This window comes from Conger conger, chromosome 7 (assembly GCF_963514075.1).
Source record: "Conger conger chromosome 7, fConCon1.1, whole genome shotgun sequence".
In the NCBI taxonomy this organism is placed as follows: Eukaryota; Metazoa; Chordata; class Actinopteri; order Anguilliformes; family Congridae; genus Conger; species Conger conger.
The window spans coordinates 57,565,994-57,592,297 of record NC_083766.1 but is presented as its reverse complement, the minus strand read 5'-3'; the positions used below and the strand labels follow the sequence as shown (position 1 = coordinate 57,592,297).

The window sequence follows — 26,304 nt, the reverse complement described above, 5'->3', positions numbered from 1 at the left end:
ACACACACACACTCACACACACCCACACACACTCTTACTCATACTCACTCACACTCACACACACACAAATACACACATCCACGCACACACACTCACACACACACACGCGCAGACACACACACTCACACTCACTCACACTCACACACACACACACACACACAAATACACACATCCACGCACACACACTCACACACATGCGCAAACACACACACTCACACACATACATACACACACACACACACATACACACACATGCGCACACACATACACACTCTGGCACTGCAATTCTTCTACATCAGTGTCTGAATCCTGGGCGCCATGGTTACGCATCACTGCACCCAGGCCAGGGTAAGCTGTGGTCAGTGATGCTATTGTCTAATAATACCACTTCACCACAGGTTTGTCTCCCGGCACAAGGCCGGTAACACAGCCCGCAGTTTAAATAGAGCTGATGAGCCAGACTGGCTCTAACTACCGGCCAACAAACAGCTGCAACACAGCGACACAAAGTACATTTCTGATTGGACGAGACATTCTGTTTGTTTCGGTTATTTTGTCCCTGGCTTGTTTCCTTCCCATGGCTGTATCGTCATCTGTCAGTTCTGGAGGCTCCAGACTCCTTCGCCTCTCCTAAAATTACGGGCCCTCGATGAGCGTGATTTGAGGAGCAGGGTGATGGATGAACAAGCTCCTCAGGAGGGGGGTGTGGAGGCGGGGGGGGGGGGGGGGGGTATTTGCCTGAAGCAATCTGATATCTCACAGCCCCATTCTGTGCCCTGCGGGAGAACAGGATTATAAACGGAAAGGCCAGGAGTTTAGCCTCTGAGGACTGGCTGCCCATTCGTATACCTCACCATTAATAAGGCAAAAGCAGTGGAGTTCAGAGAGATAAACCTCCTCACGTTTCAGGACCTAATCAATATTTTCTAACCAATCGCATGAAGACAGGAGTTTCCAAAAGGGCTGGTGTGGGTGCAGGTTTTTGTTTTAGCCCAGCACTACGACACCCGATTCTACATTACATCATGGAATTTGCTCTTATGCAGAGCGATGTACAACAAAGTGCATACCCACAACCAGGGAAAAGTGCGCAGAAAGACTCTAGAGGGAAGTATGGTTTCAGCGCTAAGAATACAACAAAGATAAAGCTCTTTAAGATTAATCCGATGACAAAGGATTATATCTATAAAACCATTTCGGAAAAACAATGCTAAAGTATAAATATCCAACTTCTACTTAACGAGGTCTTGAATGAAAGCCGTGGCTAGTTAATTAGGTCAGCCAGGTGTCATAGAGCTGGGATAAAATAAAAACCTGCATCAATGGTGGCTCTTTTCAGATAAGACTGGACACCCCAGCATTAAGGGTGAAGGCATGTGTCAGATGTTTCGCACAGCCACGGAAGACGTAAGATAAGAAACTGTACTGAACCTTGCGGGGTAATGTGTCCTCTGCATCTGACCCATCCTAGCTGCCCAGGAGCAGTGGGCGGTGACAGTGCAGGGCCCGGGGACCACCTCCCGAACCTTGGTCAAGGGCAACGGCAAGAGTGCATGCAGTATGTGAGAATCTGACTGATGTTTCAATTGGCACATTCCCGTCTGAGCCGATCCTGTTCCAGAAGGCACTATTCTTAGATATTAAGGTGAGAGAGTCTTGAGATCTCCTGACAGTCTGGATACTGAGGCGCGGATGGAACATTCAACAGAGATGAGATCTGACGAGACATTCACATTCACATTCACAGTCTAGGCGCTGCGTCGTTCTCTGAGCTCAACAAAGGCCACACAGGGACATCCTATTTATGTCTGCCTAAATTTAGTTAATTAATTCCTAATTAATAATATAGGTCAGCGGTGTCTTGATTCTGCTTATCAAGGTCATGGTTGAAGACTATGATTGGTAAATGTGTTAATTAGCTGAATTAGTTGATTCGTTAATTAGCTGAATCAGGTGCCGTGGTGCTGGGCTAAAATTAAACCTGCACCCAGACAGGCCCATTTCAGAAGAGACTCCTAATATAGGCCTATGCCTACCTCTCTCGACATTTTTTCAGCATCCATGCTTTATGTCCTTGGCATTAAATTACATTACATTACATTAAAGGCATTTAGCAGACGCTCTTATCCAGAGCGACGTACAGTGAAGTGCAAATCAAACCCAGGGACAAGTGCGATGAGGACCCTAGCGGAAAGTACAGTTCCGAGTCCTAGCGTGACCACACAGATACAAACTGAACCCTTGAAGGGTGCATCAACTTAACAAGTAGCATACCACGGTCGGCAGCCAGAATACTCTGAGTACTGCAGTAACGATACATTAAGGAATGCCACATCTGCTGGGCGCCGTTCTCAGACTCATCAACGTGGAAACGAGCGCCAGGCTCAGTGACCTCCCCGAGGAGATAACAGATCTGCGAGTGATTTTGGAGACGCGTATCTCTGTCCTGGGACTCTTCTTCAGGTCACGGATTCTAACTTCGCTCCACGCGTTGACCCCGTGCCACGTCCCACCGCTCCGACGCCTTTGCCCATGGGTAGATCACGGGTCAGCGAAAAGGTCAAAGGCTAAGGGTCAGAGCCTTGCACAGCATGTGGGGGCATTCCACACCATGGCACCTGAGGATTAGACCCTCACACCGACCCATCGTTGACAGGGGACATGTTGTTACGATGGGATCGTCTGTCACCAGAACACTATAATATACACCAGGGGTCACCTGCCCTGCTTCTGGAGGACCATGGGGTCCTGCTGGGTGTTGCTTTCACCTTAAAATTGGCCAGTTATTCAGACACAATAAACCAGGTGAGAGGAAGAGCAAGTGACTGTTTGGAATTTCATAGCGACATTTACTTTGTTATCCCTGCTGAAAAAAAGAGCACAAGCTAGGTTTTGAAACAGCTGGTAGCCGGTTGACCAGTTCAACCAGCTCCATACTCAACATGGTTTGACCTGCTCAAGCTATGCTTTGAAACAGCTGGTAGCTGGCATTTCAAGCTGGATTTGACACCAGGAATCCACTATGACCGGATGTACAAAGTGTACATAATTTGTTTTGTATCCCCATGGTTATTGCATAGTATTATGTCTTACTGTCTGGCGTAGTATGTCATATTGTTGTCACATTGACCTGTGTAATGTATGTATCCTGTCTTGTGCTTATTATCTTTTAGTGTGTTCCAGGGACTGCAGATACAAATGAGCTACTTAGCTACCTCTGGTGCAACTACCATGTTGAGCATGGTCCCTGCTAAACAAACTGATAAGCTAAACTAAAACTACTAGCCCAATTGTTTAGGCCTATTTCATCTGGCAGTTTAATGTAGTCATAGACTACAGTTGCAGAATGTGCGTATCCCTATCCGACGTGGTCTGTTTCTGTGGTCCTGTGTAACAGTGAACCACTGGTGTAAAATTGCAGCATACACACTGGCCCTACAGGAATGAAATTTTGCACCACCGACTGGAACATATCACTGCACTGCTGTCCGAATGAGTGTCCTGAAAAAATGCTTCAATTGAGGAGCCACAAGTCCTCTCTTCACAGTTTTTACTTTCTGCGCTGTCTCCTTAACGCGTGGTGTGCTGGTAGCGCGGTTCCCTAATGGAACTTTCCCTCCTGCACACTGTGTTTTCCTCTATGCCTCATTTAAGCGCCAGACCTGTGGGGAAAAAAAGATATCTGACACTGGTATCTGACACTGTCTGCTTTTCTTTTCACAAATTACAGCAATTTGTAGACACAGAACATAATCCCTGTGGCTATAATGCTGACCTATTTACCAAACAGCCAAGAGTCTCCACCTCGGGTTTTCTCCCCCCAGAACTATCTAGACGTTTACCGTACGTGGGGCCAAAGATTGTCTCCAAATGACAGACATCACGGGAGAGAATTGCCATCTGCCACAGGTGATTTAGTGGCAGTTGTCCTCCATTAAAAACGCTAAAGACTAGTTACGTCTTAGCATCTGTACATGCAGAACAAGTGTTTATATTTTCCTTCCCCCTCCCCCTCCCCCCATCATCCTCTCTTTCTGCATAATTACAGAGTGCATTGTGTTTCTGAATCCAGTGCTTTGTTGAGCAGCCTCTGATTATGAGTGGCAAGCCTGTGTTCAGCAGCAGAACCTGGGAACGTCGCTGGGAACAGATGTAAACCTAGACTACCCGTGTTCCCAGCAGATTCTTCAAGACTCCATTTCGCCTTTGAAGAGTAGAATTTTTGGAATGTTTTGGAAATTCTAAATCGAGTTCTAGGACTCAACTGATTTAAATTCCCAGCAGTGGTTGTTACAGGCATACACAGGCATTAGAGTGTTCAGTTAAGAACATTCTAATCACTTATTTGTGACCCCACACTTTAAAAGGTTAACAGCACTCAACAGGTGACTGGAGAGAATGATTCATCTTATTCGTAGGCGCAGACTCGCCCCTGGTTTTTTGGTTCTAGTGGCCCTCTTTTTTAGGTGTGTGGGCAAGCACCACTCTGGTGCAATGGACAGCCAGCAGAGCAGCTGATTTCAGTATTGTGGGTTTTGATAACTCAGTGATTGTAATGATAGTGGAACACAGTGGGGTACAAAGATGACACACATATAATATACTCTCACAGAATAAAATGTACTCTGCCCTGTTGTGAAATCCAGCTATGACCAGCTTGACATACCAGCTACCAGTTGTTTCAAAACATAGCTTCAGCTGGTCAAATTATGTTGAGTATGGAGCTGGTCTAACTAACTTCAGGGCAGCACGGATGGTGCAGTGGGTAGCACTGCCACCTCACAGCAAGGAGGTCCTGGGTTCGAATCCCAGGGCCTCTCTGCATGGAGTTTGCATGTGCTCCCCGTGTTTGTGTGGGTTTCCTCCGAGTATTCCGGTTTCCTCCCACAGTCCAAAGACATGCAGGTTAGGCTGACTAGAGAGTCTAAATTGCCTGTGGGTATGAGTGTGTGTGTGAATGGTGTGTGTGCCCTGCGATGGACTGGCGACCTGTCCAGGCCTTCCTGCCTTTCGCCCAATGTATGCTGGTATAGGCTCCAGCCCCCCTGCGACCCTGTTCAGGATAAGTGGGTTAGGATAATGGATGCATGACATAGTGTATAAACTCTGAGTGAATTTCTGAAATTCTGTACGAAGTGAAAGGAGGAAACTTTCAGTCACACCAACAACTTTTTTTAAAATGTATATATAATTTACACATATTTATTTTAATACAGACCTTCAAAAGCAACTTAAAAACTGTATTTGTTGTGCCTGAGAGGCATCGTTAACAGCGAGTCTTTGCTGTTTTTATGTTTTCTCCTCTCCGCAAATGCCTAGGGTGTTTTGAAAAGTACTTTTTTTTTTTAAAACCACTTCCAGTTTTATCTTTGGTCTGTGGGACCTGTTTTTGGGGTTCTGAGGCCCACTTGGTAGAAATCGGAGCTGGTTTGCGGGATGTTGATGGACAGGCGTTCTCAGCGTGACCTGGTTTGTCTCTTTTCCGTCGTGTTATGAACTTCACAGTGGGCGATGGCGTAGCCTAGCGTAGCGCTCGAGGGAACTGGGCTTTTAAATCAGGATGTTTCTGCAGTACCCCTGAGTAAAGGTGCTTAACCTGAATTGCCTCAGCGAACGCCCTGCTGGGCATATAAATGGGTTATGTGTGTATGTGGGTTAAGCTCTGGGTGACAGCGTCGGCTAATGGCTGAATGAGCGACTCTTCAGCCGTTTTACATGGAAATGGCCTGAGGCCTTTCTGACCCAGCGCTCGACTGGGACCGGCCAACCCCCCCCCCCCCCCCCCCGGGAGGGGTAAAGACCAAAACCGGAGATTTGGAATGGGCCGAGGAGATGTGGCGAGGTGGGGTCACGACCTCGTAGGGCACACGCTGCTTACTGTTCCCCTGCCGGTCACGTGACGCAGGGGTTTGAGCACCAGCGCACACTTCCTGAAAGCAGGACGCCGATGGAAGCCACATGGTCCAGCTATGCAGCCCTGACCCGGGGTGTTCTAGAAGTCTCTCACCTCTCAAACATTCTATTTGGTGTGGGCAGCATTCCGTGAATTACAACACTTCCTTAAGTTTCATTTTTATCACACCGGCTTCAAATGCTTGACACTTTAAAGGCCAAAGGCAAACTCCTGCAAAAGGCTGCAAATTGTATAATAAACTTGTTCACCAGCATTCAGAACGGAATCCTTTCTAATAAATATGCGTTTTTGATTAGAAAAAGTTCTCAGGAGTCTTTTTTGAAGAGAGAATTTATTTTATAATATACACTCAGTGAGCATTTATTAGGAATTCATCCTAAACTTATTCTGAGATACTCAACCCACTCTGTCTGGCACCAATAATCATTCCACACTCAAAGTTACTTAGATCACATTTCTTCCCCATTCTGACATTTTTTAACAGCTGAACCTCTTGACCAAATCTGTGTGCTTTTATGCATTTAGTTGCTGACACATGATTGGCTGATTAAATATTTGCATTATCAAGGTGGTGTACATGTCTACATAATAAAGTGCTCACTGAGTGTATATTTGACCAATGCAAGTCTGAGAATAATAAAAATGGCAATAACTCCCCAAACTTCTGTCAATGGGCATTCCTTAATACTCAAAGGTCATAAATGGTTAATTTGCAGCTGGAATACCAAACATTTCCAAGTGCCCACGGCAGTAATGAGCCATTTAACACATTGAAAGGAGTTTAATTTGTAAACCCATTAACCGCGTATCGCAAAGCAATCAGATCTCAAAGTCCACATGCAATTAGTTGCAACTAATTCACGTTCCCTCTGTTGCAAAGAAAGTGTGTTTTTGGCTCCTTTTAATTTGTTTGTACAAATGACTTTGTGCAGTATCTTGTATCAGTGCCAGGTTGGAGAACTTCCATTAGTTCAGATTAATGTTCATTAATCATTCATGTGAATGTAGCCTACAGTATTGGGGGAATGGCTGGAGTCTGTGAATGTTGCTCCAAGCTCTGCTATGTCTCACCAGGATTAGGATTTGAACTGGTAACTCCGGTAAGGCCCAGTTCCCTCACCACCAAGCTGCACCAACCCAGTCAACCCTAGAAGACATGAGACCACAAATATGTAATTACAATGTTCTTAACTGAATGTTAGGTCACACTTTAAAATAAGGTTCATGAATTGGAATTAAATAATGTAGTTGTTAACTTTAATTAATTGACATATAAATGCATTAACTAAGCATGAAATTAACTTTAACGTTAATGTATTTGTTAACTACTAACTAAAGTATTAGTAACATGAATATTTATACTTTAGCAAACCAAAGGATAAACGTATAAATACTAATCACTAACAAACACATTAACTGCATTTTTCATTCCGATGTGAATTGGAATTAACTAATGTAGTAAACATGAATTAATAATGTGCAGACTTCTCAGTAGTTAGTTAACAGCTACATCAGTTAATGTGAAATCATGGAACCGTACTGTAACCTAAGTGTAACTGAAAGTTCTTAACTTGATTCTAATGCTCATGTACTGTAACAACAGCTACTGGTCATTTTAATTTGTATGCATGCAATTCTCCACACAAACATTTAGTCCAGAACTAAACTTAATCTGTGTTTGTGTCTGGCCCTTAATATTTTAAGGAACAGACAGGCATCTAGACAAATATGTGTTGGGAATAATAACCCTAACCTTCTATGTTGTGTGGATGAAAAAATATAATTTGGATATGTTCATACAGCATGATAAATCTAATGTTTAGGGATAAAGCAAAAACAAGTCATCATTTTATCAGCCTCCAATGTCAGAAAGGACATACAAAAGAAAAGTACCTTCACACATACACTGAGAGCCTAATATTAGTCGCATGTTCTAAAAACCAGATGAGAAAGCAGTGCCCCATGTGTTTGGCCCGATAAAGGGCTAGTATGTCTGTCTCAAGCATAAGGGTTGGGGAGCTGGACTTGTAACTCAACAGGTTATGGGCTCAATCCCCCGGTGGGGGAGGTGCTGCTATTGCGCCCTAGAGCACGGTGCTTCATCAATGACTCCAGTTAGCATCCAGCTGCGTCAATCAACTGTATGTGGGGGGGAAAGTCAAGAGACATTTACACAGATGAGTTGTACACTTTACGCAGATTAGAGTTACGATGGACAAGACTAAAAGTGTTTAAAATGTGACTCCCGGGGAATGGTGTCAGAACACTGTGGAATGGACTACATCTCCCATATCACATCCAATCACCTCATAACTCAGTGGCCTCAAACTCAAGCCCCATGGAGGGCTGTGTGTCCGCTGGTTTTCATTCCGGCCTCAGATATTGATTATATAATCAGTTAAATTATTCGCTGAATAAGGGCCGTAGGTTTGCACATAATGTACGTAAAGTGAAATGTGTTCTCCATGTTGTCTAAAAAAAACAACTGTTGGTTATATTCTGTGCTTTAATGCAGCTGAATGCATACGGCTGAGTGAGTAATTGGAATCGATTAAGGCAGCGTTAATGGGTTGGAATGAACACCCGCATACACACGGCCCTCCTCGGAGAGGAGTTTGAGAAGCGCTGTCCTGACTTCTGAAAGCAGAATTCCGGGAGGGAATCCCGTCGCCTGAACGGAAAGCAGCCGTACAGGCCCAGGCAAAGGACCCAGACATTAGGGGGGAAATGATTGGTCGTCCCAGGAGCCCGAAACCTCGCCTCTCCGTCTTCATCTCGCGCCGTTAAGACAGACACCGAGTGACCTTGCCGCGGTGCGAGGTCACCCCTCCGAGGCTTATCCTCCCATTTCCCATGGGGGGGGTGGGGGCATTGGTGAATGAAGAAACCCCCTCAGACTGATGGGAAGAGATGATTCAATCACGGGATGATGTGAGCAACAAGCCACACAATATAAGAAGCTAAACTTAAAAGCGATCGCTTGCTTCGGGGGGGGGGGGGGGCCTGGTGCGGATCATGAAGCAGGATCACTGAGTCGGCGGATAACTGCACCCAGAATGCTCCCAAATGCGGAAAGTGGACCGAAGTAAAAAGAAACGGAGAAATATTATCCGATCAAATTAAAGAGGTGAATCGATAGGCGAACGTCTGGACGCCTGTCAGAAAACCATTCGAATGAAATGACAAAGCAAATGACGATGACCCACACGTGCATGGCGTTAAGAAACGAATTGAGACGAACTTAAACTTTTGTTCAAAATCCATAACTGAGTAATAGATTGGCCGTAACAAAAATGAAACCGAGTTTAAGAACGACTCTACTACAGTCACTGATGTGAAGAAATGATAAAACTAGCCTGGAAAATTTACTTGAAAACAATTCCCACCTTTTCCACAGTTTCAGTTGAAAGTCATTTTGAATAAGATGGGTTTTTTTTTTCAGATAAAGAATAAACCGGTTATGTAAGAACTTGGAACAACGGGGAAATGTTCTGCTATACATGTGATGTGTCAAAGTGTCAGTTAATTCTGAAGGATTATTATATACTGTAGGCCTACTTTTCCAGCTTTGGTTAAATTTAGGATTTTGAACACCCACGTTGCCTTTCATGTTAGGTTACCAAACATCAAAACTGCCAAAATCCCATTAAAAGCACCCAAACCCCGCAAAGCTCATTTACATTTTAAAATATATATATTTATATTCTCCAAGTAGAATAGAGTTGGACAGTTGCTCCCCGGCAGACCTATGGAAAATCACTATTTTAAATATGCGAGTAAAAATCCTGAAATGACTTACATTTTCCCCAGAAATGTATCTTTTCACTAACATTCAGAACAAAAACAAATCTCATATTACTTTATTTAAAAATTAGCAGGGAGTCGTCAGAATTTATCAAGGACTGGACAACGTCACACATGTATTTGGTCCAAGGTCCGTTCGCTCGCGATATGCTACAGTTTATGGACGGATAGCGTTTTACACGGCATCAAAGACATCCTAACATGTGCAAGTACAACGAAAGATTAGGCACCAGAGACCACCGCAAGCGCTTGGTGGTCCTCCCATGAAAAGCGCCCGACAAAATGTATGGCTGCAATAAACTTCTGTCGACAATGGCAGCTCTAGAAATTAGCGGCGTCTGTGGCTCCGAATCAAAACGGCCATAAAGCACTTTTCGGGGCACTGGCTGTCGGCATTTCAACTATTTTTTCCGGACCTGCTAGCATTTGGCCTGTGGCTTTCGTGGTCACTGCGTGTTGGTTTGCAGTGAGTAAGTGTTGCACTGACCTTAGAGCTGACCTTGTAAAAAACACATGGAAAGGCCTCGTCCAAGAATGCCTAGATCGGTGGAAGCAGGTAAACATAATTTATTTTATTGAGCCAATAAGGGACCGTTATCTGCACTTACAGTAAGTATGTGTGTTCAAATTCAACTGTGGCATGGAACATTTGTCCTCTCTGCTCTTACAAATCTGCAAAGGAAAGAACATTTGATCATACACCCCTGAATAGTACAAAATAGGCCTACTATCCACATCTTTTCTGCCACTGTTAGACACTAAAGTCTTGCAGGAGATTGCCGTTTGAATCAATCTGAACAAGCAAACTGGCATCTGTAATTTTGCGCGTGGGATGTCAGTCTGATTCATGGGACCTGTTCAATTAGAGGTCTCTCAACCCTGTTATTTCCTCGAAGAGAATGTCGAGTGGTCAAAATGGGTTCCCAGAGGCCAGCGTTTCACCTTAAAGCACTCTCTCCCTCGTTCTCCTCAGTCCCCCGAACAGGCCGGAGAAAGAAAGAAAACGGCTATTTACAGGTTTAGATTCGCGTGGAGAAAGCGAAAGAACTGTTGGCTAGCAACCGACTCAATACCGAACGAATCACTGGTGTTGCCCATTTCACCTCTTAAGATCTGAGAGTTATATTTACCTGGAGTTGCCACAATCAATGCATCATTTATTATTTAACAGCTGTATCAGATCTTTGATGATTCATATCGGCTACTGACGGGAGCTTGTTATCAATTCAAAAGCTACCGGTCTCGGCGTGTAACTTCTACACAAATAAATAGCCTAATAACTGTAGACATTATTTGCAATTATTGATGTTGTACCTCAGACAAGCTGCGGCATACAGAACGTCTGTATAGATACACGTACTATTAGATGTAGCTATATACACCTAAACTACGAATGTTACATCCAAGCAAGTGACCCGTAAGAAAGGTCCCAGACACCATGAAAGCAATGAACCATGAACTGAATTACGTCTGTAAAAAGCGTGATGGCCATAATCAACACAAACGTAATGACATCTGATGAGTAAAGTCATGCATTAATCTATTTCTCTTAATTCAACCTGAGTATGTGTACGTTTTTACTGTAGGCTATACACTCTCATGCAGTTTTAGCCAACCCCCGCCCTTTATTGCTCGTGCTGCTTTCTCAGGAAAGGCAACGGACCAGACGGCATTGTCTAGTTTTGTCTTTCTGTTTTTATTTCTTCGTCTTCCTCATCATCACCATCATCAACATGATCATCGCCATCTGCTTCAGGCATGAACTCACAGTAACTCTGAAATATAAGAATTATGTATAATAATACATTCCGGATTGGGCTTTGATATGTATAAAAGCCAGAGAAAATGCATTTAACTACAGGACGCAAGCTCATTTGGCGTGGTTTATACGTTTACAGCTCGTCCATCCGCGGAGGCCCTTGGCAATCACGAAATATAAAGCCTAGAGTTAATCAGTTCCCAGTGAACGGGTTCCACGAACAAGCCGTTCCATTGTGAGGTTCACAGTAGTCTCACACGGTTTTAGACTAAAAATGAAACACGAACCGGTCGATGGCACGTTTCAATGTTATCTTTAACGTTTCAACAAGAAATGCAATATCTCTTAAATGTGGGCTAGGGGAATAGTATTAGATGACTTCCCTCCATTGCCTTGTATATAATCCGTACGAAAACTGGTGCCCACGTCATTACACCCGCTGCACCAATAGAGGGAGCCAAAATATCTACTTGGAATGCTGCGTTCACAGTGTCACCACAAAGATGCACTTGTTAAACTGAAAGCATATAAAACATTGTTTAAAAAAAACTAAAAAACGATGTGCATATTCAGGAATTAAGATGCAACGGTTGAACACAAACAGCACTCAATGGACCATTTTTCAAACTCAAGTAGCCTGTCTTGTATGAGTCACTTTAGGCGAATACATGTGAAAAAAAGCTTTTGCTTACCAATTTCCACGAAAGTCGTGTATTCATGTATACCATTAATTGAACAAAATAGAAGCGCATGGCACTCTTGAGAATACTTCAGTAAAGGATAGTGTTTGAATTGGTACGGGTGGCTTTAAATCTCCCCGTGAAGTGCGTATTGCATTTAATTTCGGGGACGCGTTGTTATCGTTTTTATCACTGATATCTTCACATTAAAAAAGTTATTCACCTCATGGTCCCCTTCGCTATCTCTCTCATCCTAGGACTGACATCACCCACCTCCATTTACAACCTGACAAACGCATTCCACCGTAAAATATCCTCCAATCGCCTGCAGAAGTGGGCGTGATTTGCTTACTGCACGTTCCCAAGTGCCTGGAGTTTATAACGCAGTACGTGCAGCTGCTTTGGAGAATGCCGTGAGACCCGCAGGAGAGTGTACGTGGGATGTTTCTGCACGAAGGCTGTTTACTGTTAACTTTTCTCCGCTTTGCTGGACTGTATTCGCATCTGTGTGGCGGCTCTTCACTCACACCACGGTTTACATGGCAAGAGGCGCGCTCCTGAAGCCACACAGGACTGCACCCGCAACCGCGATGCTTTTTTACAGACTTCTCTTCCTCGCGGCGTCTTTGACAGGCAGCGCATCGGCGCAAGCGTTGGACAGCTATGGGTTATCGTACGCCCTCAGATCGGAACTTTCAGAGGATGCGATATTGGTGGCCAACAACGGAATACACGTGCCGTTCGGGAGGTCAGTCTATATTGATCCGATAAACGATTTAGTTATCCAAGTCCAGCCGGGAGACAGATGCAGCATAACCGTTCTTGACAACGACCCGCTGTCACAGAGACCGGGGTTGCTTTCTCCCAAAAAGTTTCCCTGCGATTTCGGTCCCAACGACGTGAAGTATTCACATTTCGGCGCGAGGAGCCCTTCAAAAGACAGAGTGAAGTTGCAACTCAGGTATGACACTCAAACCGACACGGTCATTATTCCTTTCATGATAGAAGTCGAAGTTGTTTTCACACAGTTGGAGGTGTTAACTAAAAATATGCCACTCACGGTGGAAAAACTGCTGGGCAATAGTAATCCTATTGACAAAAAGATTTTGGAGTTCACCTTCGACAGAAATTCACAGCAGTGCAAGGTAACATCTTTGGCCAGTGGCAGTTTATTGCCAAGATACGGAAGGCTCATTGATGAAGCCAGACTGGGAAAATCAATAGATTGCGACGAGTTCCTGAAGTCAGGTTTTCGCTACCAGCACACGTTCACCCTCAAGTCTCCGAACAGGGATTATGTTCCGATGATTGTGGAATTACAGGACAAGGAGGGCAACCTGCTCAAACACGAGCTTTTCCAGATCATGGTGCGGATCAGGGAAGGCGAGGAGAACACGGCCCCTAAGCCGAGTTTTGTGGCAATGATGATGGTGGAGGTCGACCAGTTTGTCATGACCGCCATAACTCCTGACATGCTGGGGGCGGAGGACACGGAGTCAGACCCTGACGATTTAATCTTCAACATCACCTCCCCCCTGTCCTTCGAGGAGGGGTACATCGTGAGCACTGACGACAAGAATCTGCCCATCACGTCCTTTTATCAGGGGGACCTGAAGGATCTGAAAATAGCCTACAAGCCCCCCTCCGAGGACTCGGACGCCGAGAGGATTTTCCAGATCGAGTTCGAGGTGGTGGACATGGACGGCGCCGTCTCCGACCCGTTCGCCTTCATGATCGTGGTGAAGCCCATGAACTCGCTGGCCCCCGTCGTGACCCGGAACACGGGGCAGCTGCTGTACGAGGGCCAGTCCAGGCCCCTGTTCAGCGGAAACAACCTGCAGATCGGCGACGAGGACAACCTGGGCGACGTCCGGCTGGCGGTGATCGACGGCCTCCGGCACGGCGAGCTCACGGTCCTGGGCTCCGGGCGGAAGTTCTTCACCACCGCCGACCTGGACGCCGGCGTCGTCATCTACCAGCACGACGGCAGCGACACCTACAGCGACAACATCGTCTTCCGCATGACGGACGGCAAGAACGAGGTGGAGTTCCTGTTCCCCATCACCGTGGTGCCCACCGACGACGAGCCTCCCATCATAAACGCCAACACCGGGCTGGTCTTGTTCAAGAACCAGATGATCCCCGTTTCGCCCCTGATGCTCAGCGCCGCCGACATCGACTCGGAAGACTCCACCATTAAGTTCACGGTCGAGCCGCCGCTTTCCGCCATCGGGGAGGTCCTGCTGCGGCAGTCTGAGGCCCCGGAGGACCCCTCCTCGTGGAAGTTCGACACCAACGATCAGATGTATGAGAAGGTAGTGACGGAGTGGCTCCAGCAGGACATCACGGACAGGAAGCTGTTTTACCGCCACACAGGGCCCCACATCACTGACGTCGTGACGGACCAGTTCGCGTTCCGGGTTCAGGACGACAACGACCCGCCCAACCAATCGGAGGAAAGCGTCTTTGTCGTCAAGGTGCTCCCCATCGACGACGTTCCGCCCGAGCTCTTCCCCGGCACCACGCTGCACATGGCGGTGCACGAGTACCAGCTGACGCACTTCCGCAAACACTTCCTGCGCTACACCGACCTCGACTCGGAGGACCGCGACCTGAAGTACACCGTCATCCGGCCGCCGACCGACACGGACGAGAACAGCCCCGTCGTGCTCGGCTCGATCGTTCTGACGGAAAGCCCCGACACCGAGGTCGCCGAGTTCACCCAAGCGCAAGTCAACCATCACAAAATCGCGTACAGTCCGCCCGACCTGGAGTTGGGCATCACCGCCCACGTGGTGCAATTTCGCTACACCGTCGAGGACAACGCCGGAAACAGCGTGGAGGGCACCTTCACCATATTCCTGAAACCGGTGGACAACAAACCCCCGCAGATTACCAACACTGGCTTCACCGTTTTTGAACGGGGGTCTCACATCATGACGAGTTCAGAACTGGACACCACTGACCCCGACACTGACAGCGCACAGATTTCCTTCGCTCTGAGCCAGCTTCCGCTTCACGGGCAGGTCCAATACTCCTTCGCCGACCTGACCAAAGGGGACACGTTCAACCTGGACGACATCGCCAGCGGTAAGATCTCCTACATGCATGACGGGGGTGAATCCACCGGCGACGCCTTCCTGTTGGACGTCAGCGACGGCGTCCATGTCGTGACGGTCACGGTCAAGGTCGCCGTGAAGCCGGTGGACGACGAGACGCCGACCATCAGCCTGCCACCCGGCACCATCGGGTCGCACATCGACGTCCTGGAAAACGCCGCGACCGAGATCACCCCCAGCGTCCTCCAAGGCAAGGACGAGGACACGGACGACCTCATGCTGACCTTCATCGTTGAAGATCCCCCGGTCATGGGGGAGATCCTGGTGAATGGTGTGCCCTCCGATAGGTTTACCCAAGGTGACATCATCAACGGGCTGGTAGTGTACGCCCACACAAGCGGGGAGATCGGCTTAGCCACGAAGCTGGACTACTTCAACCTGACTCTCACAGACATGTCTGACGAGTGGACTGTCGGCGGAAACAAAGTGAAGGGTGTCCGCGTTGAAGTCACGGTCCTCCCCGTCGATAGTCAAGCCCCAGTGGTGACTGTGGGCCCTCAGTTTGTGGTCGTGGAAGGGGAGAAGAACGTTATCGATATCAGCCGCATAAGTGCGGAGGACTTGGACACACCCAATGACGATATCCTGTGCACGATCATCGTACAGCCCAGCTCCGGGTACGTGGAGAACAGCTCTCCCGCCCCCGGCTCAGAGAAGTCACGCTCGGGGACAGCGATCAGTGCTTTCACCATTAAGGACATCAGAGACAGTCACATAAATTACGTGCAGAGCATCCACAAAGGGGTGGAGCCGGTGGAGGACAGGCTCACGTTCAGGTGCTCTGACGGCATCAACTTCTCCGAGAAGCACTTCTTCCCCATTGTAATCCGTCCTGCCAACGACGAAAAGCCTGAGATCTTCATCAGGGAGTTTGTGGTGATGGAAGGAATGAACGTTGTCATCGACACGCCGATTTTGAACGGCGCAGATGCGGACATCCCTTCCGACGAGCTGACGTTTATCATCACCAAGCTGCCCAAACACGGTTACATCCTAAACCAGTTAACCACGGGCTCGGTTCCAGTGAATAATTTCACCCTTGATCAGATCAAAGAGGCTTCCAGCATCGTCTACGAGCATGACGACTCAGAGACGACAGAAGACAGCTTTGACGTTATTCTCACTGATGGAAAATTTACTGCAGAGGAAACCATCATCATCATGATAATCCCAGTTGACGATGAAACTCCAAGGATGGCTATCAACGATGGTCTGGAAATTGAGATTGGTGAGACAAAGACTATAAGTGGAAAGGTCCTAAAAGCCACTGACTTAGACTCAGAGGATGACCAGCTAACTTACATAATTAGATATGGGCCCAGTCAGGGCCTCCTGCAAAGGAAGACACCGTCGGGGCTGGTGGAAAACATCACCGTGGGCATGAATTTCACACAGAGCCAAGTGAACGAGGACCTCATCGCCTACATTCACAGCGGACAGGAGGGCATCCGCGACCTGGTGAAGTTCGACATCACTGACGGCAGCAACCCCCTCATTGACAGGTACTTCTACATCACCGTGGGCGGCATCGACATGGTGTTCCCCGATGTGGTCAGCAAAGGGGTCTCTCTCAAAGAGGGCGGGAGGGTGACCCTCACCACTGACCTGCTTAGCACCACTGACCTAAACAGCCCGGACGAGAACCTGGTCTTCACCATCACCAGGGCCCCTGTGAGGGGCCATCTGGAGTGCACGGACACGCCCGGGATGCCCATTGTGTCCTTCACCCAGATGCAGCTGGCCGGGAGCAAAATCTACTACATCCACACCTCCGACGACGAGGTGAAGATGGACAGCTTCGAGTTTGAGGTCACCGACGGCTACAACCCGGTTTTCCGCACCTTCCGGGTGTCCATCGTCGACGTCGACAACAAGAAGCCCGTGGTCACGGTCCACGGCCTGGTGGTGACCGAGGGGCAGAACAAGCTGATCACGCCCTTCGAGCTGACGGCGGAGGACCAGGACTCCGCCGACCGCCTGCTGAAGTTCACCGTCACGCAGGTGCCCGTCCACGGCCGCCTCCTCTTCAACGGCAGCCGGCCCGTGGCCTCCTTCACCAAGCAGGACCTGGACGACAACATGATCAGCTACAAGCACGACGGCACCGAGTCCACCCAGGACAGCTTCTCCTTCACCGTCACCGACGGCACGCACACCGACTTCTACGTGTTCCCCGACACCGTGTTCGAGACGCGCCAGCCGCAGATGATGAAGATCACCGTCGTCTCCGTCGACAACGGCGTCCCGCAGATCGTGGTCAACAAGGGCGCCCCGACCCTGAGGGGCCTGCCGACGGGCGACCTGGGGTACATGATCACCAGCAAGGCGCTGAAGGCGGAGGACAGGGACAGCACCCAAGTCTCCCTCGTCTTCAGGATAACGCTGGAGCCCGAGCACGGCTACCTCATCAACCTGGGCAAAGGAAATAACAGCGTCAACACTTTCTCCCAAGGTAATAAGAAAAAAACACATTTCCTATTTTTGCCGTTTTTGAAATTGATTTGCATAAGCTTTTTGGGGGGGGGGGGGGAAGAAAGTATGCTTTAGGGTTTTAAAGTGAGGTTTTACCACACAGCGCTACCTTATAATTAGTTCTGTTTTTCAACAAAGAGCAGTGTAGTTTTATTTTTATAATAAGGAGACATGAACTGCACTGAATATTTTAAGGAGCTGCTTATTAACCTTTGCAAATGGGAGAGGTATTGAGTTGCTGTCACCGTGTTAGCTTAAGCCTGCACTCATAATTGGATGTCTTAATGGAACAACAGATAATGTGACTTGCACTTCTTGCTTTGTGACCTGTTTCATGATTGTTTGTTGCCTTCAGAAATACTTCTTAGAATTCTGATATAAAATTACATAAAAACTGTATAATTTAATTAATATATAAATATGAGCTTTTTTATTTTTGGATGGCAAAAATGTCTCCAGGTAGAAAGAGGCTAGAGACATTGTGAAGATCAGATCTCATTTGAACCTATCAAAGCTTTCACTGCATTGCCAGCTGCCTGTGTGTAATTACTTGCATTGTTCAGAGTAACAGGCGTTCAGTAACTTATTAATTTACTAATTTATTTGGCAGCCCTGTTAATGATGCAGGGAAATAGCAGTGTTTTGCTGAAAACTGTCAGTTAATTAGTGTCATGGGAGTTGAGTGGAGTTGTGAAGAGAGAGGCAGAGGAAGAGGGAGATAGACCAAAACGAATCCACTTATCCAATGGAGAAATACAACCCAAGCCAAAACATAGCAGCCCATCCTTAGTGTGTGTCGCCTGCTAGCGTTATCTACACTTCAGCCCGTGCATAACTTGTTGACAGCATTAGCCATGACACTCAGCCAACACAAAATGTTGGAGGAATCTATTTTGTCAATGTTGTAACTTTCCCGCTCCATTGCAGCAACTTTTACATTTCAAGGGGGCTAACTTCACATGCGTGGGTGTCTCAGCATAGTGGGAAACAGTGGAACAGTAGAGTCCCTCTGAGGGTTTATAACACACATGCCTGCTTCACTCACTGTGCCCCGGGCTAGGTCTGAGGAATCTGTGAGAAGGGAGGCTTTAAATACAAGCACCGTTTGCGGAGGAGGTGAACGCAAGAGGGGTTTCCCTCCCAAGCCCCTGACCAATTCCGTGTGACGAGTCACATACAGTCCAGACATAATAATTCAAAGTACTTTTAACCTTTTAGTTACAGATAAAATTCCTTCAGATTACTGAATAGCTTCATTTACATCCGAGCAAAAGTTTTATTTTTCATATGACTGTCAACTTTGGTTAGTTACAAGTGTTGCTGAATGTCATGGAAGTATTTCAAATATGTATTTGACCCTGGTCTGATACAGACAGTAGGTAAAAAAAACTGTCTCTTGTGTGCAGTATAGATTGGGAGATATCAGCAACTTTGCAAACATTCTCACCTATTGCTCAGCTTATTTCTCTCAGCAGCAGTAGTACTCCTACGGAGTGTTCAGATCTGCAGCCTCCTAGTTACCTGTTCAGGTGTTCAACAGAGCCCTATAGGTGACTTGTTATGAGGGCATCATCAGGGATTTTGGGTCCCATGAATGAAAAGATTGGACATTTGACCCCACAACCCCAGACAATCCTGTTCTCATCATTTTTGAGGTCCCCTGTCATTCTGAGCCCTTGGAATAGCCCTAAGCCCCATCACAGTGCCTCTGACGGTTATTCCTCCAGGTCCTGGGAATTTAAACAAATAAAATAAAAAACCACTGGATTGCACCGTTTTTGTAAAGGCAGGATACAGCTGTCAGACTAGCGCCACTTATGGAATCTGCGTCCACTCTAAACGTTCCTGTCTGTCATTATGTGACCGGTTGTCTGTTATTTGAGCGATAAATTCTTTTCACGTCTATGTCACAGTGTCGTGTTAATAATTACTGTTTCCCAAGTGTATTGTATGCACTACATTATAGCTTGTTTGCACATGAAGGACTTCAAACATTACTTAATTAATAGGCTGTGTTTGGGACTGAATGAATATTGATGCATTAACAGACAGATTAATCATTTATTTGTGTATCAAAATTGAATGTGTGATTGCAGAGGGGGGACTTTGAAAAGGCCTCTATCACCACTTTCACCCAGCAGTAGAACAGTAGAATAGTAGAAATAAAAAATGCCTTGTTAATGAGAGAGGTCAAGAGGAGAAGGGGCAGACTGGTCAAAGCTGACAAGAAGGTGACAATAACACAAATAACCACGCAATACAACAGTGGTATGCAGAAGAGCGTCTCTGAACACACAACACATCAAACCTCTAAGGGGATAGGCTACAGCTGCAGAAGATCAATGAGTCTAAAAAATAAGTCTAATAAATACCTACTAATGTGCTCACTGAGTGTATAATGAACACCATACAGTTCATTTAAAACAGGGGAGCAGGGCCAGTCTGCATGCTGGTTTTTGTTTCAACCAATAACCTTTGTTTTAGTTTTAGAGTATGACACAGTAAAATATTTAGGATACACTGGCAGTCTCTGGCTGTAGCCGGTGCTTATAGAAATGTCTTTATTGTACACCCCTGATTCCCAATAAACGATTTTAGTATGAAATTAATGAGTATGTTTCCTCTTTTTTAGCTGACATTGATGATATGAAGATCTGCTACGTGCTGGACAACGGGGACAATGCCACCATGGATGTGTTTCAGTTTTCTGTCGAGGACAACGGTAAGTTAATTTCCTGATGTTAAGACGATTTCCCAAGTCTGCAATTACAACTGCATCGCCTTTGTTTTTCTGCGCATTCCATACTGTGGTACCCCCTTTTACAGTGATATATACAGTCGGATTTTCTCCCCAGAGAATTATATTTTCATGGATACGAGTGAGACAAATCACAAGATTTAAAGATGTGACACATTAAAAAGATACTTCAGACCCGTTGTTTTCGTGTGAGAGAAAGCACTATTACGTGACCCTTTCAATGTGGCAGATTTCGGAGAAAATAGTAGACTCTTGGCTATACAGTACTAAAAGTTCTGGAGATGAAAACCCTAATGATTTATTAACATGACGTGGAATATGGCTATGGGCGACTTGCTTTGTCTATGCAATTCCTTCTGAAAAGGGTTTTTTGTTTAAAGTGGATAAAAATGTGAACAGCAGAGTGTTAAAATAGATCTCTTTTTTTTTCCGTTGATAATCAAAGATACGGCAACACACAAAATAAGACTTAAAAGGTACCACCTTGAAGTTCTGCTAGAAGAAAGCTTAGCTATTTTCCCTGGGTCTGCTTTGAACGGAGAGATCTCTCTGTCACTCAAGAATCTTCGGGTTCCTTGATGTCTTCAAGGTTAATGTATACCTAGATATATTTTATAAGAAAGATACAGCACACACCTACTGTTGAATGTGTCTGTATAAACAGAAGTGGATGAACTGCATTATTTAGCCATCCATTTCAGAAAGACCGAAATGCATTTGCTGCTCTCAGCAAGAACTGTGGAATGAGAGTGAATGAGATAATGTTTGCAGGTATGTGTTTATGTGTGTGGATTTGTGGCTGAGGGTGTGTGTGTGTGCCTGTACATTTATATTGCTTGTGTGTGTGTGTGTGTGTGTGTGCGTATGTAAGAGAGAGAGAGAGCATGCATGCACAGGAGCATTCATATGTTATCTTCTTAAGGCAATGGACAGACATTGTCCAATTAGCCCTTATTTCAGGAAGTGGTTTTCTCCACAGGAAGTCCCGTATTAGTATTAAATTGTCATTCCCTGATATACACGGCATGGCCTTCAGGCTAAGAGGTTGAAAGGCCCACTCTCTGTGGAGGAATATTTGATATGCCGGGCCTGCTGGGGCGAGAAAGCAAGTAATTAGAGCCTCCAGCCCCATGTAGCAGTTTCTCCTGGCGGTAACGCTGATAATTAATTGCAATATTACAGGGGCTTTCGGATTGAAGAGATGACGCTTGAACACTTGGTTACAGGAAAACCAGCTGGCTGTAGCCACCTGTTTATTTACCGTTCTGTTAATCCTTTGTTTCCCCATGACTGGTTGTTATCTCTTGCTGCCAATGAAAGCAATCTCATGGATGTTCCTGATAAAAATGTCCGATGATCAACGGTGTTCCCTGTACCAGCAAGGCAACGGCTTTGCGCTTTGTTCTGGCTTGGCTTATGGGATCGATTACAGCAATTATTATTATTATTATTATTATTATTATTATTATTATTATTATTATTATTTTTATTATTATTATGATTTTTTTTATATTGCCATGGTGACATTTGATGTGTCTGTCACTTTGTCCACATCAAGGTGCGTTACAGGAAATTATCCTGGCGGACATAACTAGACTGGTTTCAGCACGAACACGAGCCATTTACGTGTTGCTAACGGCGTCGCCTGCATTGTTCCAGCATACAACATTAACTTCTGACTTGCTATCTTTGCGAACTATATGATCGTGTTTACGCGTTGCGAGTTACGTGAAGAGAACGTTGCTATGAAAAATGAGAAAATTGCGATAACATTGGCGCGCGTCATTTGGTGCCTGGGTTCATGAAGGATATAGTGAGCGATGCCAGTGGTCACAAGCAGCCCCAAGCGCTGCATGGGAGACCAGCACTTATCTACGGTACCGCGGGGGGAGGTCTGCCCCCTCTTCTGCAAAAGTGAACCCCTCGTTCACCCTCTCCGTGGGCATGCCGCAGATTTCTTGAATTCAGCGAGATTAAAACGGACCTGACTTTTAGGTACGGCTGACATTTCCCTCCATTTAGACCCTGTGCTCGAGCGTTTGGTATGATGTGCGTGCTCATACGATGCTTGTGGCATTTACGTGTAAGAGAAGCGCAGCCCATGGGGTAGCAGAGTCAAACAGAAAAGTCCCGTAATACACGTCAGTTCCACTGCTTTAGCGTTATGGATGACTCGTCCCCCATGTTTAATTTGCAAGTTCAGCAGGCCATTTCAGGCTTTTCAGAGCCTTTATATTCTGGAGAAGTGGAGCTAATTGGCGGATTTAAAGAGTCAGTGAAACTCTCTCTCTTTTTGGTTTAAGGCGAAGCTTCTGATCTGAGACGTCGCTGATGGCGTTTTTCCCACATTTTAATGTGTTCCCTTCATTTACTCTTGACTGGATTTGCTTCTGAATCTGAAATAAGCATTTTTATATTTCATTACGAAAGTGAACGCAATAGGCTACAGTACAACGCAGTTTTCTTTTCTTTTTTTAAGATAAAAGATTGATAGCCAAGTGTTTTCTATTTAATATGCGTATTATATAGGCCTACTGTGTATCGCATGGCCTACAGCATATGTTTATGGTTGTTTGTTGAATTCAGTGTTGTTATCAGATTCTAGATACTTGGTCCGGACCTGTAGCCTTCTCATACGTTTTTGACGAGGCTGTGAAATTTCAAAGTATGACTAGGCTACACCAACCAATGTTTGTAGCCTACGTAATGACAGCCATGCTGAAGGGCAGACCTACATTTTCTTGTTATTTTGATTTTCAGAAAGCGTTTTTTGGGGGAAACCGGGGATGAAAAGATGTACTTTTACTTTGAAATGAATTCATTTGGGAGCTGGCGAGGATGTTGTGAAGCGATCGCAACCCTTTACACTTATCTGTTAACGGATGGTTCCCGACTCTGTAACGTGTCTGTATTAGACAGGGGGCCATACCTTCAGAAAGATATTCACATTGTTAATGATTTAACCAAACAATTTAAACGCACTGACCAAAAAAGTAATAGGCTGACTGTTAGGCTATTTGGTGATCGGGGCTCGAAAAAAAGTACGGCTGCACTTTTAAAATTCGAGCAGTATTTTTTATTTTTTTATTTTTTTGACTGTGTGCATTCACTTTCTGCAACTTCTAGCATTTTCTTATTATCAGAGACGACCCCAGTGGAGGAGAACGCCGATCTGGAATTTTCTGAACAAAAAATGTCAGATGAAAGACTAGCGAAGAAGCTCGTCGGTTGTGATATCCGTGTTAATTGACAGCAGCGCAGTGAGACGTTTCAGTAACTCGGAGACCTTGATGTGAAGTGATTGTCTCTGTGATATGACGTGGGTTAGTTGCTTAGATTGAAAGTTGGCGGTTTTATTATAAATAGGCTTCTTACAAAGCACGCTTCTAGGACCTGGCAGACGCCTTTTTGCCCGTGTATTCTTTCATTAAGGAGGATTTCATATCTGAGCCCTCTCTGCTAGAAGTCTAATTAAAGGCTAGTATTGTGCCTATGTCAATCATAGCTGGTCATTGTAATGCACCACCAGCAAAACATAGAGTAGGCCTAATATATGAGATTTAAATCAGTTTTGATTTTATTTTTTTACTGTACACTATGTAGGCTACAATGAAAACATTCTTCCTATGAATTTGGTATCAATTACTATATATTACATCATATAAAAAAAAAAAAATCTTCAATGAAGTAAGTCCCCCCCACTGGGAGGCAAGGCTAGCCTAGATCTGTCAATCAAACCGTGAATCAAATGCTGTCTGGGATTCGGCCGACATTTGTCCTTAATTTCGGTTTAAACACAAACACTACGTCTGTTCTTCACACACTCAGTTTGCAGAGATGAAAACGTTTCTCGCTGTTAAGTGTTATTGCCAGCCATTTTGTTTCATATGGTGCCTAGGCCTCTCACAAAGCACCAGGCTGCCGGTCTTTTGCTCATGGATAGTTTTAAAGAAACGGGACTGTCTCACACTGCCTATTTCCCTTGTTCCTGACCTGCAAATCAATCGAGGTCCACCACTTGAAGGACACTCCAACCCCTTAAATGTTCCTTCTAGGAGCTAGAAGTGGAAGTTAGAACTCCCAGCCTTTCATTTGAGCAAGAAAAACGTCAGCGCATCCTTTGCGTTAACACGGCACACCCATACTTTTGTGTTAACACACTTCGTATCAACGTGGCTGCCTTCGCGTTACGAAAACACAATTCATGCGCTTACGCAGGGAGTCCGTTTAACACGGACCGCGTAGAAAGTGGCGCAGAGCGCGTTGCCCTTACACTGTCCGTGGAGGTGTGTGTTAAAAAAACCTGACGCGTTGTGTTTTTCGAGAGCGTACCCACTCCCGGCGTCGGCGTGCGGGAACGCCAGGAAGAGTCATTCGGCGGGCAGCGTGTAATTGGATTGCTAATGAGCTGAAACAGGAAAAGGAACAGGCGTGCAGGCAGACTGGATGTGTGACTCCCCGGAGGGGGTCAGAGCCAGTGTAAGATGTTCTACCTCGCTGCTCGCAGTGCTAATCCAGGCCTATAAATGGATTACGGAATAATCAAGGTGTTAATGCTCTGATTTACCCGGGATGAAGGTGTCTATACCTACTGTATAGTGCTGCTAATGTGCTTTAACGCGCTTAAGGTGCTCTAACGCGCTTTAACACACCGCTGTGTTTGATTCATTAAGTGCGGAGTGCAAACACCAGCTGACCCTGTGGCTGTTCTGGGTCCGTCAGGAGTCACAGACGGTCCTGTTGTGGGTTTTCTGCCACTATGTTTAAGGGCAACGCAAGAAACTGGTTAAGCTGTGGTATTTATTCTCCGAGTCTCTCAATTAAGGAAGACAAATAAAACCCTATAGACATAGCAGCGCTTCTGTGTTGTTCTTGTGTACGACCTGGGAATGCTGCTGGTTCTTCAGTGTCAAAGAAAAAAAAACAACAACAACAACAACAGAAAAAAGAAAGCGTGTTGACTTGTTAAACAAAGGAACATGAGATGTTTGTGTGGGAAGGGCTTCTGTGCTGGAAACAGCACTCTGCTCCTTCTGGTCTCCGAACCGCAAGCCAATTACGCTCTCTTTTCTTCCCGCGATGCCACGTTTGTGGGGCCGACCTTGTCTCCTCGTATTTTGAGGAACATTCTGCTTGTTTGTCTGGGTTGTGTAAAGTGTGGTGGTGGTTCTTACAGAGTGGGGGCTGGGGGGGGAGGAGAGGGGCGGGTGAATCTCTTAAAATGTATCCTCCAGTCAGTCAAGTGATCGTCTCTTCTAAGGGCTTGATACTCTATTGAAGCTTTTTTTTTTTGGCTTTGCCTGTAAGGAGCTGGCCTTGAAGTGGCTGTCTCCTTCACAAATTTATTGACTCACTCACTCATGCACTCATTGACTCACTCATGCACTCATTGACTCATTCACACAATTATTGACTCACTCACACATTGACTCATTTACTCACTCACTCACTCCTTCACTTACTCATGCACCTACTCATATATTTATTCACTCGCTCACTCACTCACTTATTCACTCACTCACACACTCATTTACTCACTCTCATTGACTCATTCACTCTCTAACTCACTCACTGACTCACTCATTGACTCACTCAGTCAGCTACTCATTGACTCTCTCACTCACTCGTTCACTATCTCAGTACGTGCTCCCTGATAGCACCACAGTGCCAGTGTTTCACAAATAGTGTAAGAAGCTAGTCAAGAGATGTGTGAGTCAGAGCCAATGTACTGGATCCTTTTCCCTTTGAGAAACAGCTCAAGGGGGAAGAAGAGAGAGCGCGAGAGAGAGAGAGAGGGG

At 45.9% G+C, this 26,304-nt stretch overlaps 1 protein-coding gene across 1 annotated transcript in view; it reads left to right on the top strand.

The window, feature by feature from the left end:
• The first annotated feature begins 12,747 nt into the window (after window positions 1-12,747).
• LOC133133174 (FRAS1-related extracellular matrix protein 2-like) overlaps window positions 12,748-26,304 on the top strand; it is an 85,490-nt gene continuing 71,933 nt past the window's right edge. Inside the window, exons 1-2 of the mRNA XM_061249239.1 lie at window positions 12,748-17,728; window positions 20,381-20,470. Of these exons, the coding sequence (XP_061105223.1) occupies window positions 12,748-17,728; window positions 20,381-20,470 (5,071 nt within the window). The remainder of the gene's footprint in view (window positions 17,729-20,380; window positions 20,471-26,304) is intronic.